We start from the raw sequence: 19,144 nt of genomic DNA on the forward strand, positions 1-19,144 counted from the left end.
TATATCTTTAGAAATCAACTCCCTTTTGGGGTTAAAACGGGGGATGGTAGGTTGATTCACTCATCACAAAATCTCCGAAACTATAACACCTACAAACTTGGAATTTGGCAGGTAGGCTCCTTATAGAGCGTAAACTACTGCTATGAATGGATTTTACGAAACTCGATCCCTAAGGAGGTAAAACGGGAGTTGGAAGTTTGTATGAAAGTCCTATGTTTTTGAAGTAAGAGAGTTGAAATTAAAATATATGCTCTATAAATGGTGAGAAGGTGTCCAAATAATGTATCTTTAGCAATCAACTCCCTTTTGGGGTTAAAATGGGGGATAGTAGGTTAACTCACTCATCACGAAATCTCCGAAACTATAACACCTACATACTTGAAATTTGGCAAGTAGGTTTTGTATAGGACGTAAACATCCGCTAAGAACGAATTTTACGAAACTCGACACCTAAGAGGATAAAACGGGGGTCGGAAGTTTGTATGAAAGGCCTATGTTTTTAAAGTAAAAGACGAAATTTAAAATGTATGACTCTATAGATGGTGAAAAGGAGTCCAAATAATGCATCGTAATCTATATATACAAAAGAGAAAGGTCACTGACTCACTCATCACTAGAACTCAAAAACCGCTGGATGGTCCACCCATCCAGGATGGATAAAGATGAAATTTAGCAGGGAGGTAGATTATAGTTAGTAAACGTCCGCTAAGAACGGATTTTTTGATATTCCACTGCTAAGGGCAAACGCCCTTAAGGGCAAAACCCTTGGGGTTGATTGTTTGTACTAAACATATACAGCAGCTATAAGTTCGCCTGCTAGGTTATTTATACTGCAGCCTGAAAATAAAACTAAAAATGTGGTGTATAGAGAGGTATTAAAAATAACTAATAAATTATACTAAATTGTGCCTTTTAAAAAATTACTCAGCGTGATAAGCATTTCAAGTGACTGAAATAAAAAAATAATTTGCTTTAGCGTCTTGATAGTAATGCATATCTTCATAACCACGCGAACGTAGTCGCGGGCAACAGTTGTGTAACAATAAATCCCCAAAAGTGTATGTCCAAAAGTGTGTTTATCTCAAAATTTACTGAACGGCTTTTCATGCGGTTTTACCAACGGAGAGAGGGCTTCAAGAGGAAGGTTTACGGAACGACTAAGCCGATTTTGATGAGATTTTGAGTTTTACTGGAAGTTTGCCGGGAAAACTTTGTGACTCACTGATTTAAACGCGGGCGAAGCCGCGGGCACAACTAGTAATTATATATAAATATATTGTTATATTGAGGAAAGCCGGGATGTCTTGCGCGAACTCAGTAAGGCCTTTGTCCAGCAGTGGACTGACTAACTGACTTGATATAACGCTTAAACAGATAGTCGATTCCGTATTCATCATCATCATCATCTTCACTTTAGCTTGATACAGTCTACTGCTGGACATAGGCCTCCGCAAGTTCAAGCTTCTCCTGTGTGTTTGCCATAGTCACCACGGTGGGCAGGCGGATTGGTGACCGCAGGGCTGGATTTGTCGCACCGAAGACGCTGCTGTCCGTCTTCAGCCTGTGTATTTCAAATCCAGCAGTTGGATGGTTATCCCGCCACCGGTCGGCTTTTTAAGTTCCAAGGTGGTAGTGGAACTATGTTATCTCTTAGTCGCCTTTTACGACACCCACGGGAAGATAGGGGGCGGTTATATATTTTATTGCCGTAACAACACAGATATTTTGTCCAAATGAAAGTCCAGTAAAAAAATAAATAAAACAACTACCGCAGGTTAGCTGGAAGAGACTTCTTCTAGAGTTATCTCTACCGGTTTTCTACATATAAATTATATACTGTGTATAACGCCTGACTGAGCGCAGTAGTCAGTGGTCGTCGTCCGGGCTACATCTGACGCCCGTTAGCAATAGTTTTCATTCATTAGTTTTGTTTCATTGCATATTGGAAAATTACTTAAATCGGAAACATCGACATTTTTTTTATTGTCCGCTTAACTTAAACACGTCAATACGCCAACATGCCAAAACTCCAACACGCCAACACGCCAATGTACCAATACGCCAACACGCCAACGCACCAACACGCCAATACGCCAACACGCCAATACGCCAACACGCCAACACGCCTATACGCCAATGCGCCAACACGCCAACACGCCAATGTGCCAATACGCCAACACGCCAACATGCCAACACGCCAATACGCCAACACGCCAATACGCCAACACGCCAACATGCCAACATGCCAACACGCCAATACGCCAACACGCCAATACGCCAACACGCCAATACGCCAATGTGCCAATACGCCAACACGCCAACAGTCCAACACGCCAATATGCCAACACGCCAATACGCCAACACGCCAATACGCCAATGCGCCAACACACCAACACGCCAATGTGCCAATACGCCAACACGCCAACGCGCCAACACGCCAATGTGCCAATACGCCAACACGCCAACGTGCCAACACGCCAATACGCCAACACGCCAATACGCCAACACGCCAATACGCCAACACGCCAACATGCCAACACGCCAATACGCCAACACGCCAATACGCCAACACTCCAACACTCCAACACGCCAATACGCCAACACGTCAACACTCCAACACGCCAACACTCCAACACGCCAATACGCCAACACGCCAACACTCCAACACGCCAATGCGCCAACACGCCAACACGCCAATACGCCAACACCCCAACACCCCAACATGCTAAAACCCCAACACGCCTACACGTCAACACGCCAATACGCCAACATGCCAACATGCCAACACGCCAACACGCCAACACGCCAACACGCCAACACGCCAACACGCCAACACGCCAACACGCCAACACGCCAACACGCCAACACGCCAACACGCCAACACGCCAACACGCCAACACGCCAACACGCCAACACGCCAACACGCCAACACACCAACATGCCAACGTGCCAATACGCCAACACGCCAACACGCCAACACGCCAATACGCCAACACACCAATATGCCAATGTGCCAATACGCCAACACGCCAACAGTCCAACATGCCAACACGCCAATACGCCATCACGCCAACACGCCATTACGCCAACACGCCAATACGCCAACACGCCAATATGCCAATGTGCCAATACGCCAACACGCCAACAGTCCAACATGCCAACACGCCAATACGCCAACACGCCAACACGCCAACACGCCAACACGCCAATACGCCAATGCGCCAATGCGCCAACACACCAACACGCCAATGCGCCAACGTGCCAACGCGCCAATGTGCCAATACGCCAACACGCCAACGCGCCAACACGCCAATACGCCAACACGCCAATACGCCAACACGCCAATACGCCAATGTGCCAATACGCCAACATGCCAACGCGCCAACACGCCAACACGCAAACACGCCAATACGCCAATGCGCCAAGACGCCAATACGCAATTGCGCCAACACGCCAACACGCCTATGCGCCAACGTGCCAACGCGCCAATGCGCCAACACGACAGGACGCCAACAAAATTAATAACGAACCGTTATTTAAGAACTCACTATAGAGGGCGCCACGGTTCGCTTAAACCGAAAATAAAAATCATCATATCAAAAGTTTCGCTCTAGCGGATAAATCGTTCCATAGCTTAATTGGCTAGAGCGCCGACACGGTCAGTCGGAGACGCGGGTTCGAATCCCGCTGGAGCGGTCAATTTTTGATATGATATTCAAAAATGTTTAGAATTCCTAATGTGTGGGTAACACAAAAATAAAATCGTGCATATTAAAAATAGCACGGTGTCGTCTCTTGTCAAAGATTTTCATTGTAATATGAAACTTTGAATAGTTACGGGTCTCTGTAAAGAACTCACTATAGACGGCGCCACGGTTCGCTTAAACCGAAAATAAAAATCATCGTATCAAAAGTTTCGCTCTAGCGGGTAAATCGTTCCATAGCTTAATTGGCTAGAGCGCCGACACGGTCAGTCGGAGACGCGGGTTCGAATCCCGCTAGAGCGGTCAATTTTTGATATGATATTCAAAAATGAAAACTATTGCTAACGGGCGTCAGATGTAGCCCGGACGACGACCACTGACTACTGCGCTCAGTCAGGCGTTATACACATTATATAATTTATATGTAGAAAACCGGTAGAGATAACTCTAGAAGAAGTCTCTTCCAGCTAACCTGCGGTAGTTGTTTTATTTATTTTTTTACTGGACTTTCATTTGGACAAAATATCTGTGTTGTTACGGCAATAAAATATATAACTGCCCCCTATCTTCCCGTGGGTGTCGTAAAAGGCGACTAAGAGATAACATAGTTCCACTACCACCTTGGAACTTAAAAAGCCGACCGGTGGCGGGATAACCATCCAACTGCTGGATTTGAAATACACAGGCTGAAGACGGACAGCAGCGTCTTCGGTGCGACAAATCCAGCCCTGCGGTCACCAATCCGCCTGCCCACCGTGGTGACTATGGCAAACACACATGAGAAGCTTGAACTTGCGGAGGCCTATGTCCAGCAGTAGACTGTATCAAGCTAAAGTGAAGATGATGATGATGATGAATACGGAATCGACTATCTGTTTAAGCGTTATATCAAGTCAGTTAGTCAGTCCACTGCTGGACAAAGGCCTTACTGAGTTCGCGCAAGACATCCCGGCTTTCCGCAATATAACAATATATTTATATATAATTACTAGTTGTGCCCGCGGCTTCGCCCGCGTTTAAATCAGTGAGTCACAAAGTTTTCCCGGCAAACTTCCAGTAAAACTCAAAATCTCATCAAAATCGACTTAGTCGTTCCGTAAACCTTTCTCTTGAAGCCCTCTCTCCATTGGTAAAACCGCATGAAAAGCCGTTCAGTAAATTTTGAGATAAACACACTTTTGGACATACACTTTTGGGGATTTATTGTTACACAACTGTTGCCCGCGACTACGTTCGCGTGGTTATGAAGATATGCATTACTATCAAGACGCTAAAGCAAATTATTTTTTTATTTCAGTCACTTGAAATGCTTATCACGCTGAGTAATTTTTTAAAAGGCACAATTTAGTATAATTTATTAGTTATTTTTATAAAACCTCTCTATACACCACATTTTTAGTTTTATTTTCAGGCTGCAGTATAAATAACCTAGCAGGCGAACTTATAGCTGCTGTATATGTTTAGTACAAACTATCAACCCCAATCAAACGCCCTTAGCAGTGGAATATCAAAAAATCCGTTCTTAGCGGACGTTTACTAACTATAATCTACCTCCCTGCTAAATTTCATCTTTATCCATCCTGGATGGGTAGACCATCCAGTGGTTTTTGAGTTCTCGTGATGAGTGAGTCAGTGACCTTTCTCTTTTGTATATATAGATTACGATGCATTATTTGGACTCCTTTTCACCATCTATAGAGCCATACATTTTAAATTTCGTCTCTTACTTTAAAAACATAGGCTTTTCATACAAACTTCCGACCCCCGTTTTATCCTCTTAGGTGTCGAGTTTCGTAAAATTCGTTCTTAGCGGATGTTTACGTCCTATACAAAACCTACTTGCCAAATTTCAAGTATGTAGGTGTTATAGTTTCGGAGATTTCGTGATGAGTAAGTCAACCTACCATCCTCCGTTTTAACCCCAAAAGGGAGTTGGTTTCTAAAGACACATTATTTGGACATTTTCTCACCATCTATAGACCATACATTTTAAATTTCAAGTCTCTTACTTCAAAAACATAGGACTTTCATACAAACTTCCAACACCCGTTATACCCCCTTAGGGGTCGAGTTTCGTAAAATTCGTTCTTAGCGGATGTCTACGCCCTATAAGGAACCTACCTGCAAACTTTAAGTTTGTGGCTGTTATAGTTCCGGAGATTCCGTGATGAGTGAGTCAACCTACCATCCCCCGTTTTAACCCTAAAAGGGAGTTGATTTCTAAAGATACACTATAATAAAGAAAAAGATTTAATTGCTCAAAAGGATGCTGAAAATAACTTACCTGTCCTAGTAGAAATAGAAACCAGAGAAAATAAGATAATGGATCAAAGTGTAGAGAACTCACATTCTGAACCCGAAATTTATGATTCATGTCCTGAAGAAGAACCTGATCAAATTATACTTGACAGGCATGAAAGACCTAAAAGAATTAGAAAGCAACCAGATTGGTTTAAAAGTTATTTTTTAGGAGATGACTATGAAGAAGTTCTTTGCAAAAACAACGTAACGCGTATAATTATAGTTGTGACTTGGAAGCCTACTCAGAAATGGACGATGAGTGGCATGAAGCTATCAAGTCAGAAATGATGTCACATATAAAAAATGTTACATGGAAAATTAAAGCTAAAGATAAAAGTAGAAATGTTATTGATTTTAAGATGATTCTGAAAGATAAAGGACAGAGAAAGAAAGCTCGTCTCGTAGCAAGGTGGTTTACCCAGAGACCTGGAATGGATTATAATGAGACGTGGGCACCTGTTGCAAAGTTGAGTTCACTAAGATTATTACTAGCAGTAGCTGTAGAAGAAGATGTTTTGTTGAATCAGATGGATGTCACAACTGCATATTTAAATGGTGATTTGGATGAGGAAATTCAAATGAAAGCACCAGAATATTTATAAAAATATTTAATTGAAATTATAAACGATGAAAGTAGCAATCAAAATTCAAACTTATTAGTTAAAGCAAAGAGAATGTTAGAAGACCTAAGGAATGTAAAAGGAGAAAAGGTCTGTGAATTAAAAAAGGCATTATATGGTTTGAAACAATCTGGAAGAAAATGGTTCAAAAAGTTGGATACAGAATTAAAATCTTTTGGTTTCGAACCGTCACCGGCAGACCCTTGTATCTATTCTTTTAAAAAAGGAGGAGTTAAAATATTAATTTGTCTTTACGTTGAAGATTTAGTGATTGCGTATACATCAGAAAAGAAGTTACAAAAGGTAAAGAATTTTCTCACAACAAAGTTTGATATGAAAGACTTGGGAAAACCATCTGAATTTTTAGGTATACAAGTTAATATAAAACAGGGAAAAATTAAGATATCGCAAGAAAATTATATTAAGAAAGTTCTTTGTAAATATAAAATGGAGGACTGTAAACCAGTGAGCACACTCATAGAAGCACATTAAAATTAGATAAAAAAGAAAAGAAAGTAGAAAACTTACCGTATCAGAATTCGATTGGAACATTGATGTTTCTTGCTGTGGCTACCAGGCCAGATATAATGTTTGCTGTTAGTTATTTATCACAATTTAATATTTACTATAGTGAAGAACATTTTAAATGTGCGAAACGGGTACTAAGGTATCTAAAAGGAACTTTACAGCTCGGAATAATTTACGAGAAAACTGTATACCCACCCTAAGGCTACCTCTAAGACTACTTCTACTACTATATGTTTCTTATAGAGACTATAATAATATATCTTAAGGTTAAAAGTATTAAATATTAATTTTGACGACGCGATGGCGCAACGGTCACAGCACTGGTTTGTAGCTGTTGCGCTGGCGGTTGCGGATTCGATTCCCGCACATGACAAGCTTTTGTATTGGCCATACAGACAGTTTGGGTGTTTGTGCAGTCCTCGTGGGTCTTCCCGCCGTGCCTCGGAGCACACGTTAAGCCTTCGGTCCCGGTTGCTATCATTAATATATGTGGTTGTTATCATTAATAGATAGCGATCGTTACTCATAATACGGAATATATCCGCTAAATCGCATTGGAGCAGCGTGGTGAATTAGGCTCTGATCCTTCTTCAACAAGGGGGAAAAGGCCTATGCCCAGCAGTGGAATATTACAGGCCGAAGCGTATATTTATTTTTATCACAATAGGCTAAATAGGGCTGGTAGGGATTTCTTTCGCAAATTAAGTATTATTTTTAATTATATTCTACTTAAAGCATGCTGATGCAAATTGCTGTGGTCTTCCAGTTATAATTAATTTAAGGTCACCTACTTTTATTTAAAAATAAACCACATTAATTCCTAGGGATTATCACGCTGTAATGTGTAACGGATATGACATTTAAATAATAGACACAACCGACAAAGAAGACACCCGCATCAATTAACGCGCAGGTAAAAATTAATGACCTAAATGCCGATGAATGCGATGCGAAATTATTTATCTGTTAACAATAATTTATGTATGTCTATGTATTTAAATATTTATAACTTCACGCCCACTCAGCTTCACTTGCGTATAATTTTACCAATAAGATTGATTAATATTTGTAGCTATGGCTACTCTACCATGAGTCATATAAGGACTTTTTTACCTACGTAACTTCTAGATAGTACTAATTCGGCTTATTGCATTCCACTACTGAACATAGTCCTCGCCGAGATCACGCCGGACATCCCGGTTTTCCGCAATCCTCATCCACCTACCACCGGCCATCTTCCGTAGATCGTCGGTCCGACGGGGTGGAGGGCATCCCAAATTGCATTTGCCTCGCACGCGGTTCTCTTCAGGACACGTCTGCTCCAGCGTCCATCGGTACTGCAATATAGTTGACCAGCCCACTGCCAATTTAACTTGCTAATTATGTAGGCTATGTCAGTTACTTTCATTCTCTCGCAGATAGTCTCATTTCTAATACTATATTTGAGAAAACCCCAATCATAGCCCGTTCCATTGCATGTTGAGCGATTTCAAATAGCGAACGACGATAAACTTGTGGACCAGCCCCTTCGTCAGTGTCCGCGTCTAGGCTCCGTGTGTTAAAACAGGCAGGACATATTGTTCCAGATTCACCCTTTGGGTAAGTTCCCAGCTAATCTATTTTTATTCTATTTTGTTTTTTACTATCTAGGAAACGCATTGGGCATTCAAGTGGGGACGGGGTTCAAACTTTTTAATTTTACAAAGTTTCTTATCCATTTTTTTTATTTTATAATATCTTTTAGACATATAAGTTTTATTATATTTTTTACAACATTACGATCTATTACAATTTTTATTTCACATATATACCATATTATCTCATTTAACTATCTATAGAGGCTTATAATTAATTAAACATCTTATCTATTATATTAAAATTTTATGTCTATGCGGTTTTTTTTTTTTAATTTTATACAAAATCTGATTACATCTATTACAGAGAAAATTTTTATTATCAGATATTATCAGAGTGCACTATAACTAGAGGGGCGGGGCAGGTGGATTCAATCGTCCGTCCTGTTGCGCGAAAGCGCGGTGTGCCGGCCGGGTTGTGCTGGTCAAAAAAATTACCATTTATGACTTTTGATATATCCTCGGCTTCTACGTTATCACAGATATCTAATAGCAATCGTTACTCATAGTAGGGAATATCTCCGCCAACTCGTCTCTTCTCCTACATGATTATAGATGCCTATGCCCGCAGTGTATGTTATGTTACAGGCCGATTCATCTTACATCAGATAAGTATATTGAAAATCAAAATCAAAATCAAAAACAGCTCTATTCAAATAAGCCCCACGAACACTTTCGAATCGTCATTTTACAAATTAGACCTTTAAAAATAAATTATTATTTTAGTTGAATAAATCGAATCTTTGACCTGTAACCTACAAATTTGTGTTATTTTCACATTTATGTCGGAAATGTAATCGTTTTTTTTTTTATTAATTGATATACTAGGCGATAACTCTGGATTAAAAGAAAACACTGGTCCTATGGTAGGTACTTAACTCCTATGCTTTAGGTAACAGCCGATTGATACACAGACTTTGAAGGGATCTTACGCAACCCCAATTGTCGGGCTACCTTATTCACCACAGGAACACAACGCTACTTAAATGCTGTTATTGTTTAACTTTGTTCCTATATAATCTTCTGTAACGTTGAGGTACTTCGCCATTCAGTATATTTAATGACAAGATTTTATAGTTTACTAGCTGACTTGTCGAACTTCGTACCCCTTATTTATTTTTTTCTTAAATATAATAATTACATATATCAAAATAAAATATAGCCTATCTTTCAAGTTAGATTAAACTGCACACAGTGTACCAATTTGATTAAAATCGGTTAACTAGTTTAGGAGTCCATCGATGACAAACAACGTGACGCGTAAGTATATTAAAATCAAAAACAGCATTATTCAAATAGGCTCCAAGAGCACTTTCGAATCGTCATTTTACAAATTAATAATTTAAAAATAAATTATTATATTTGTAGAAGTAGCTACCACCGATTCGGAATGTAGATTCTGCAGAGAAAAATCGGCAAGAAACTCCGCAGTTACTCTTTTGAAAAGTAATATATAAACTGTGTTTTAGTACAAAATTAGTATCATGTTGCATAAAATACAGCGTCACTAAGTCCACACATCTTTATCAACTTTTTTTTTTATACCACTAGGTCGACAAACAAGCTTACGGCTCACCTGATGGTAAGAGATTACCGTAGCTTATAGACGCTTGCAACAACAGAAGCATCGCAAGCGCGTTGCCGACCCAATCCCCAATCCCCAGGAGCTCTGGTCACCTTACTCACCAACAGGAACACAATACTGCTTGAAAACAGTATTATTTAGCTGTGATCTCAACTATGTAATCCTGCACCGAGTAATAAGCTTTATCTATTTATTTATTTTTTAATAAAAACTTTAAATTTATGTTGAGACAATTCCAAAATTGTTTGTGGAATTTTATTATACATACGAATACCATAACCCAGAAAGGAAACGTTTACTTTACGCAGTCGGAAACTTGGAGTTACAATTTTGTTACTCCTTCTCGTGTTTACAATGCGATTATTACTATTTATTTCAAAACAATGAATATTTTGGTGAATATACATAATATTGTTATAAATATACTGCGACGCAATTGTTAATATGTCTACCTTTTGGAAAACATCCCGTAGAGGGAGGGACTCGAGCTCCAAGATCGTAAATGCCGCGAATCGTCCTTTTTTGCAAGATAAATATAGTTCCAATATCTTTAGCATTACCCCACAGTAACAGGCTGTAAGACATGTAAGACCACAACACTATGGAAATAGCTAAAATATATTACGCGTGCAGTTGCAACGTCGGTCAGCTATCGTACTTTTAAATAACTGCGAATGCTGCGGAGCTGGGTCTACCATTCAAGGATGACAAATGGGAATTCCACTGTAGTTTTGAGTCCAAATGTATTCCTAAAAAAACTGTAGTATCATTGACAAAAAGCCTCTCGTTATTTATTATAAAATTATAATTTAGATGCTTAACATTAGGTAACGAAACCACTTGTTTTTTTGGCGATCAAAACCAAGTTGTTTATTTTAAACCAATCTTGGATTCGTGACAAAGAAGTGTCTACATAAACCAGTAATTTAAATAACTTGATGTGATTGATTTTATTTATTAAAATTTTCAAACTAAGGAAATACGAGTACTCAAATCTCGCTCGTTTTTATATCATATAAATTATGTAGGGGAGAGTTGGGTAATGGGAGTCAGCGGGCAATGGGAGTCACCCTCATATCCACGAAACAGTACATGCGAGCTACGCGTAAACAGCGCCCTTACCCCCCGCTCTGGCCCTCGGTGTAGCCTCGAACGGCTCGCGCCAGTCAGCGCCCGCGCCTCTGAGAAACGACCGTGTTTTGTTTTTGTACTCCGCTGATGTAATTTTACGTCAATGCAAATAAGAAGGTAAGTGTCGTATATCTTGCAGTATGTGATTAAAACATTTGGATGTACTTAGTTACACGTTCAAAATCTTGATATGCAATTCAGATTATATCAGTGTATTAAAGGTTTTATTTTATTTTAATTTTTTTATCATTAGTATAGTTGTGGGAAATGAGAGTCACGTGACTCTCATTACCCGCATGTGATCACTATTGCTCGCAACCTTGCATGTTTGGTTACGGTATTATTATTTATTTTTAGATGCCGAAAGTACGAGTCAGGACAACTGAAAAGGCTTCCTGGTCTTCTGATAGCCTGGAAAAAGCTATACAGCTTATCGATGGAGGTTCTTCTATTAGAAAAACTGCTAAAATTATGGGAATCCCTTTTTCAAGTCTTCAAAAGAGGGTGAAAACACGTTCTACCTTAGGACCACATCTAGGACGATTCACTGTCTTTAGTCTTGAGGCAGAAGCTGAGCTAGCAAATTTAATTAAAAAAATGGCTAATATTTTCTATGGTTGCACTGCTAACCAAATCAGAAAAGTTGCTTTTGAATATGCCGAAAAACTGAAATTGAAACATAATTTTAATCAAACTTCAAAAATGGCTGGACGTGATTGGTTACATGCATTTATGAATAGAAATAACATTTCTATTCGGAAACCGGAGGCGACCAGCATAAATAGAATCACGGCCTTTAATAAAACAGAGATCAGTCTGTTCTTTGAGCTGCTTGGGCAGCTGATGGAAAGGCACAGATTTATTGCAAAAAATATTTATAATTGTGATGAAACTGGTATTTCAACGGTTCAAACTCCCGGAAAAATTTTGGCTACAAAAGGTCAGAAAAGAGTGGGATCTATCACCAGTTGGGAGAGGGGAAAAAATATCACCTTGTTATGTGCTATGAGCGCTGCAGGTGGGTACATTCCACCTATGTTTATTTTCCCTAGGAAAAGATTGACTCCTCTACTCGAGAAGGACGGTCCAGCAGGAGCGCTTTACAAATGCTCAGACAACGGATGGATCAATGAGCATCTTTTTTTTGAATGGTTGATACATTTTAAACAGCACGCTAAGCCGTCTGCAGATGAACCTATCCTTTTAATACTAGACAACCATGCTAGTCACATTTCTCTTTCCACCTACGAATATTGCAAGTCCAATCACATTCATATGTTGTCTCTGCCACCACATACGTCTCAAAAAATGCAGCCCCTGGATGTTTCTTTTTTTGGTCCGCTCAAAATGGCCTACAAAAAAGAATGTGACTTATTTTTAAAAAGTCGTCTTGTAGAAAAGATAACCCCTTATGATGTAGCATCATTGGTTAGGAAAGCATTTAATAAAGTTGCGTCTATTAGTATAGGAGAATCGGAGTTTAGATCAACTGGAATATTTCCACTAAATCCTGAAAGATTCACTGAAGAAGATCTCCTTGCTGCAGACATTCTCCAATCTGAGACCGTTGCTATTCAGGATTGCAATGAATCTCTCGCAGCTACCAGTACGATTTCCTGCTCATCAAAAGAAATTCACTCACCAGTTCCGAGCACTTCAAAACAAAGTTATTCATCAGCTCTTAGGGTGTCTAACCAATTAGTATTCTCACTTGATTCTGACCCAGATATTGTACCACCAGCTCCTGGCACACCAAACCAAATCAGTACTGCATTGAATGATTTAATCAAGTTGCCAGAGAAAACACCTGTTATTAATACAAGGCAGGGCCGAAAGAAGCAACACGCTACAATTTTAACTTCAACACCAATAAAAGAAAATCTGTTAGAGAAAGAAAATAATAAAATGAAGAAAAAAGATGGCAAAGGAAAAGAAAAGAGATGGAAAGGCAAAGGACAGGGAAAAAAGACTAAAGATACAGAACTAAAGATACAGAAGGGTGCTGAAAAGGCAAAGCGCCAAGTATTACAAGAATCGAACGAAATTTCTGTATCAGATGTTGACACTGACAACTTATGCCAGGACGATGAGGATCACGAAACAGTAGATGCCGGAAACAGATGCCTAGTATGCGATGAATTCGGAAGAAACAACGAGATGTGGTTCAGATGTACCTCGTGTGGGCTATGGGCTCACGCGGAGTGCACTGGATGGAACTCAGCTGAAGGTTATGTCTGCGATATGTGCTAGATTTGCTTTGACTCCGATTCCCCCCCGGGGTGATCACCATTACCCCTATGTTAGTGTAATGGGAGTCAAATCTGTTTTTTTTTTTACTTTTATAATTTCCAAAGTTGATTGCCAAAGTGACTGAAATTGATCTCTAATGATAGTTTAATAAGTAAATTATGTTTAAGGGCGGTTGCAATAAATACTTATTTTTTAACTAAAATTTTATTTGAATTCTCGCTTAAGTGACCCCCATTACCCTGTTTTACCCTAATGACTTTATAAGTAGATAGTAAGAGTTTTAAAGTAAAAAAATATTTTTTTCGTTTTAGCGCATTCAAATAAAAAAGGTTTTTTACTTTTAATGTATTTCGTTTGCGAGCAAACACAATTATAAATAATATAAATTTCAAAACAAAAGCAATTTTGTAACAAATGTAAATTTACAGAGTTATATGAAAACATTTTTTCCACATTAACATGTGATACTAATTTTTGTATTACTTGAGATATACTTTGGCACCTTTTGCTAGAAATTAATAAAAATAGAAAAATAAATATAGAAGAATAAAGAAGACAAAGGCTCCTGGTAGTAATAACGTCATAACTTTATCTGTACCATAAGGAATATATTTGATATTAAGGAATATATTTTTATATTTTATACACTGATAGTTGTAAAAACTATCAGTGTTCCTCTACAATATTATGCATGTATTATACATAGTATAAACCTTCCTTTATATTCACTCTATATACTAAAGAAAACCGCATCAAAATCCGTTACATAGTTTTAATGATCTAAGCATACAGACAGCGGGAAGCTACTTTGTTTTATACTATTTAATGATTAGAAAAATCAAAGGGTGCTTTCCACTAAACGACCGCAATAATCGTGACACCCTCTTTATCATTCCACCTAATGTCCGTGGTCGTTGCGAGCGATCGCTCGACGTTAGATGATATCACTGTTCGCGACCACATCGCGCCCACAAATTATATAGAGGGGTCAGAGTTGGCTTTCATCAAAACATATCAGCAATTTGAAAAAAAAATGTCCATGTCAATTTATTAATGTTATCAGAACTTGATGAACTTTCTGAGTCATTATCCCACATTCGTTTCGTCAAAAACACAACGATAAAGTCATGGAAATTCATGTTGAATTAAGTTTTACTCCAATCCATGCGAAATATTTACTCACAAGCCCCAAAACTGCATGTTTTTATCATACCGTCATATTGCGAGCACACAGCGCTCAAAAATGCATTCACCTATAAAATTCGCCTATAATGCCCGTGGTGTATTTACGTCTGTGGAACGTAGCCAAAATGAATCAAATGTCAAAACTGTAAAAAACTAGGTACAAAATGTTACGTCAATTCAAAAAGAACATCAGAAAAGTAGAAAATTAATTTTTAAAATATATGATATTAGCGCTTCGTGATAACAGTTACAATATTTTATTTTAATTATGCAATACAAGAAAGTTACTCACGTTCTCTTCGATTTGGATGGTCTTCTGATTGGTATTATGAAATTTCATTCAAAACATCGATCGAAAACTTGTTATAATGATGAAACCAATTGCAATTTTTGTTTTCTTTGCAGATTCAGAAAAACTATATACAGAGGCATTTGAAACAGTATGTGCTAAATACGGAAAAACTTTCACGTGGATGTTAAAAGCTAGCTTATTAGGGTTTCAAGGCTATGAATGTGCTGATAAAATCATTAAGGAATTATCTCTACCACTGACGAGAGAAGAGTTCATGAGCGAGTGTCAAACAATATACGAAAAAGTATTTAAGAACGTGGAATTAATGCCAGGTAATCTCTAATATATAAAATTCTCGTGTCGCGGTGTTTGTAATTAAACTCTTCCGAAACGGCTTGACCGATTCTCATGAAATTTTGTGTGCATATTGGGTAGGTCTGAGAATCGAACATAATAATAATAATAATAATAACATCTATTTTTTATCCTCCTAAATGTTAAGGGTAGTCAACCCCAATTTTTTTTGTAATTTTTAGATAAATTATTAATTTTTTTATTTTTTTATGATATAACATTAAAAAATATATACAACCCTACATTTTCAACCTTCTACGATCATCCCCTATTTTTAAATAGCGTTTAGCGGCAAGACAACGTTTGCAGAGTCAGCTAGTAATATTATACAGTAATGCAACACACAGTATATGAACTTATAGTAGAAAAAATACAATAATCATTTAAATAATTTATAAGTAAAAACATGAATAACATATAATATTATCTGTTTTGTAAAAATTGTCTATTTATTAAAGAAAAGTAATTAACACTATGTAATAGTAGTAGTAAAAAAAACTTTTATTAATTCTAAATTTATTATTTTTAGGAGCCCAAAAGTTAGTTGAGCATCTCTACAATAAAGGAGTGCCAATAGCAATAGCTACTAGTTCAAGTCAAGAAAGTGTTGATATGAAAATGCAGAATCATAAATCATTTTTAAACTATTTTCATCATATCACAATGGGCTCATCGGATCCTGATGTAACTAAAGGCAAACCTGACCCAGCTATCTTTTTAGTCTGCGCATCTAGGTTTCCCGATAAACCTGCACCTGAGAGTGTAAGTAACCAGTAATTTTTAGTCTATAAAATATTTTAAAATTTGTCTATTTAAAAAAAGTTCAAAACAAAGATTCTATTGCATAAGAAAATGGTAGTGGAATAAACCTAAGGACCTATTTTACTGTTTCTGAAAAAGTAGTCTGACATGTAACTTTATCTCAAGAGACACAAAATAATATAAGAAATTTTACTATTCAGTATAAAACTTTACTTAATCTGTTAGATACAACTTATGTAGTCACAACCTTATTATGTATGTTTGTTTGATTGTATCAGTTTATGTATATATTTGTATATATTGTACGTATAGGAATTATTTGCTCGTGTATATAATATAACGATTGCCAGTAACGTTACCTTATTTTTCCTCCCTTTTTTTCTTAATGTAAATTTTACTAATACTCAATTTTGCACACCTACAAGCTTTCGCTGTGGTATGTCCTAAAGTTGGCTGGTAGAGAATGCTTTTAGCATTAAGCCCGCCTTTTGTACAATTCTTTAATGTATTGTGCAATTAAGTATTAATAAATAAATAAATAACCTTTGAATTCAATGGTGTGATTTTATATTTAAGGTTTAACAGGGCCTACGGGCATGTTTAGATAAAAGAGGCATTTGCTACTTCGTATTTTACTATCAGAAATAGGCATTATAATTAATTTTAAACTACTTCAAAAAGAAGGAGGTTCATTGTTCCATTGTATATTTCATGTTTCAAAATTACACTATTGTTTTTATTCTAGTGTTTAGTTTTTGAAGATGCAGTAAATGGTGTTAAAGCAGCATGTGCAGCTAACATGCAAGTTGTTGCCATACCTGATCCACGGATTGACAAAGAACAACTGAAGATATCAACACTAGTACTAAACTCTTTAGAAGAATTTCAACCTGAACTATTTGGTCTTCCAAGTTATGCTTAGTAAAATAGTAATTTATCTAGTAAAATAGCTTGTCAGCCTAATTTTGAGTTCATAACTTTAAAAAAATTGTAACTTTTATAAGCTATCAGGTATACTTGAAAATGAAACTGTTCATTCAGCCTTTTGATCATATAAAATTATGAATTCGGATAGCTGCTGAAAATTTGTTACTTAATCAAGTATTATGTTAGGATAAGCTGTTTTTTAAATGTAAATATGTAGTTATACCATGTAGGTATACATTTTTATGGTGTATTTTTATTTATATTGTTATTAAACTGGCAGGTAATATAATTACAAAATTTAGTTAATTTTATTAACTGGTTATGCCATATACCCAGACATTATATAAAAGTATTGTTACTTTTTAATTGTTCTTTTTTTTTTAATTTTTACAATGGACAAAGTATGATAATTACAAATTAATCAAATGCTATTGCTTTCAACATTTTACTAAACACACACTTACACACTCCAGCCTATTGCAGTCTACTGCTGGACATAGGCCTCCACAAGTTCGAGCTAAAAATGGCGTTAACTCATGTGTTTTGCCCATAGGCACCATGCTGGGCAGGCGGTTTGTTGACCGCAGGACTGGCTGTCGCACCGAAGACGCTGCTGCCCGTCTTTGGCCTGTGTATCTACTAAACAAACTATGTAAAGAAAAATTTTTTTTACAAAATCAGGAACCTAAAAAAATCAATATGCTTAAAAGAATAATAATATAATAAAATTACTTTTCGGATTTTAGCGCGGTTTATTAGGTTTTTTAAATGCTCCACGTTTCGGATATTTTACAGCAACCATGGTCACGGCAATACCGAGGACTCCTTTCCATGAATTAGTGAAATTCACATAAAAATTAGAAAAAATAATTATCAAATCTACTTATGTATTACCATTTATTCGACAAACAATTATTATTATTGTTATATTCTTTGTTTTATATAAATATATATAACGAAACTCCAGTACATACCTGAAGAGATATAAGATTTTTCTGCTTAATTTTCGTACATGTAAGAAAATAATATATTAATTTAGATGTTTGTTCCTATTTGTACTTCTAAGTCTAAGTTCGCAAATAAAGTCGACATTCACTCCTTTGCTTATTGGATAAAAGCTATATTTTGTCAAATAAAATATGTTTTTGAATATGTACCATTGGTTGGCTATAGCAATGACATATTTTTTATGAAAAACCTATCCCGTAAGCAGATTAGTGAAGGTCGACATAAATTGGGATCATCTACTATTACAATATGTAAGTATATACAGCCAGTAGTATTTTAGTTACTTCACATGTAAATGTACCTAGTCAATGATCAAATATATCCTTATTTAATATAATAAAAAATGCTAGCTAAATGTGTAATTTATTTCTTATTTCAAAATAACAGTAAAAATCCAAAAATGTGTAAATATTTATAAAGTTGTATAAAATTATATTATCATCAAATAGCTAGTAATTTTATCACTAAATAATGGGATGATAAATGGTATTTTTTTTTTTTGCATAAAAATTATGAATTATCTATACATATTATAATAAAATGGTAGGAAAGTCAGAACTATACATTAAATATTTTTTTAAAAGAATATTTGGGGTGTGATCTACAATCGATACCGAAGCCAAAAATATAGTTTTTAGAATTTTTGTCTGTTTGTGTCTGTATGTATGTCCGGGATAAAGTCAAAAAGTACTGCATGGATTTACTTCAAATTTGGCACGAATATTATTAAGAAGTCTGGTCAACATATAGGCTACATATTATCACGTTATCACCTACCGGGAACGAGCAGTGAACCTTTATTTCCTCAACGCATTCTGTAACAACGTGTAATCTAACGACGCATATTTGAATATTGTTGTTAT

General features: G+C 36.9%; 1 protein-coding gene across 1 annotated transcript; it reads left to right on the forward strand.

Annotated features, from left to right (window-relative positions):
• Window positions 1-15,190: 15,190 nt before the first annotated feature.
• LOC123664039 (pseudouridine-5'-phosphatase-like) lies at window positions 15,191-17,639 on the forward strand. Its single transcript, XM_045598661.1, has 4 exons — window positions 15,191-15,261; window positions 15,344-15,562; window positions 16,114-16,346; window positions 17,092-17,639. Exons 1-4 carry the CDS (start codon window positions 15,207-15,209, stop codon window positions 17,266-17,268), a joined length of 684 nt encoding a protein of 227 aa, XP_045454617.1. The 5' UTR covers window positions 15,191-15,206; the 3' UTR covers window positions 17,269-17,639.
• The last annotated feature ends 1,505 nt before the right edge of the window (window positions 17,640-19,144 follow it).

The sequence above is a fragment of the Melitaea cinxia genome, chromosome 21 (genome assembly GCF_905220565.1).
Source record: "Melitaea cinxia chromosome 21, ilMelCinx1.1, whole genome shotgun sequence".
NCBI lineage: Eukaryota > Metazoa > Arthropoda > Insecta > Lepidoptera > Nymphalidae > Melitaea > Melitaea cinxia.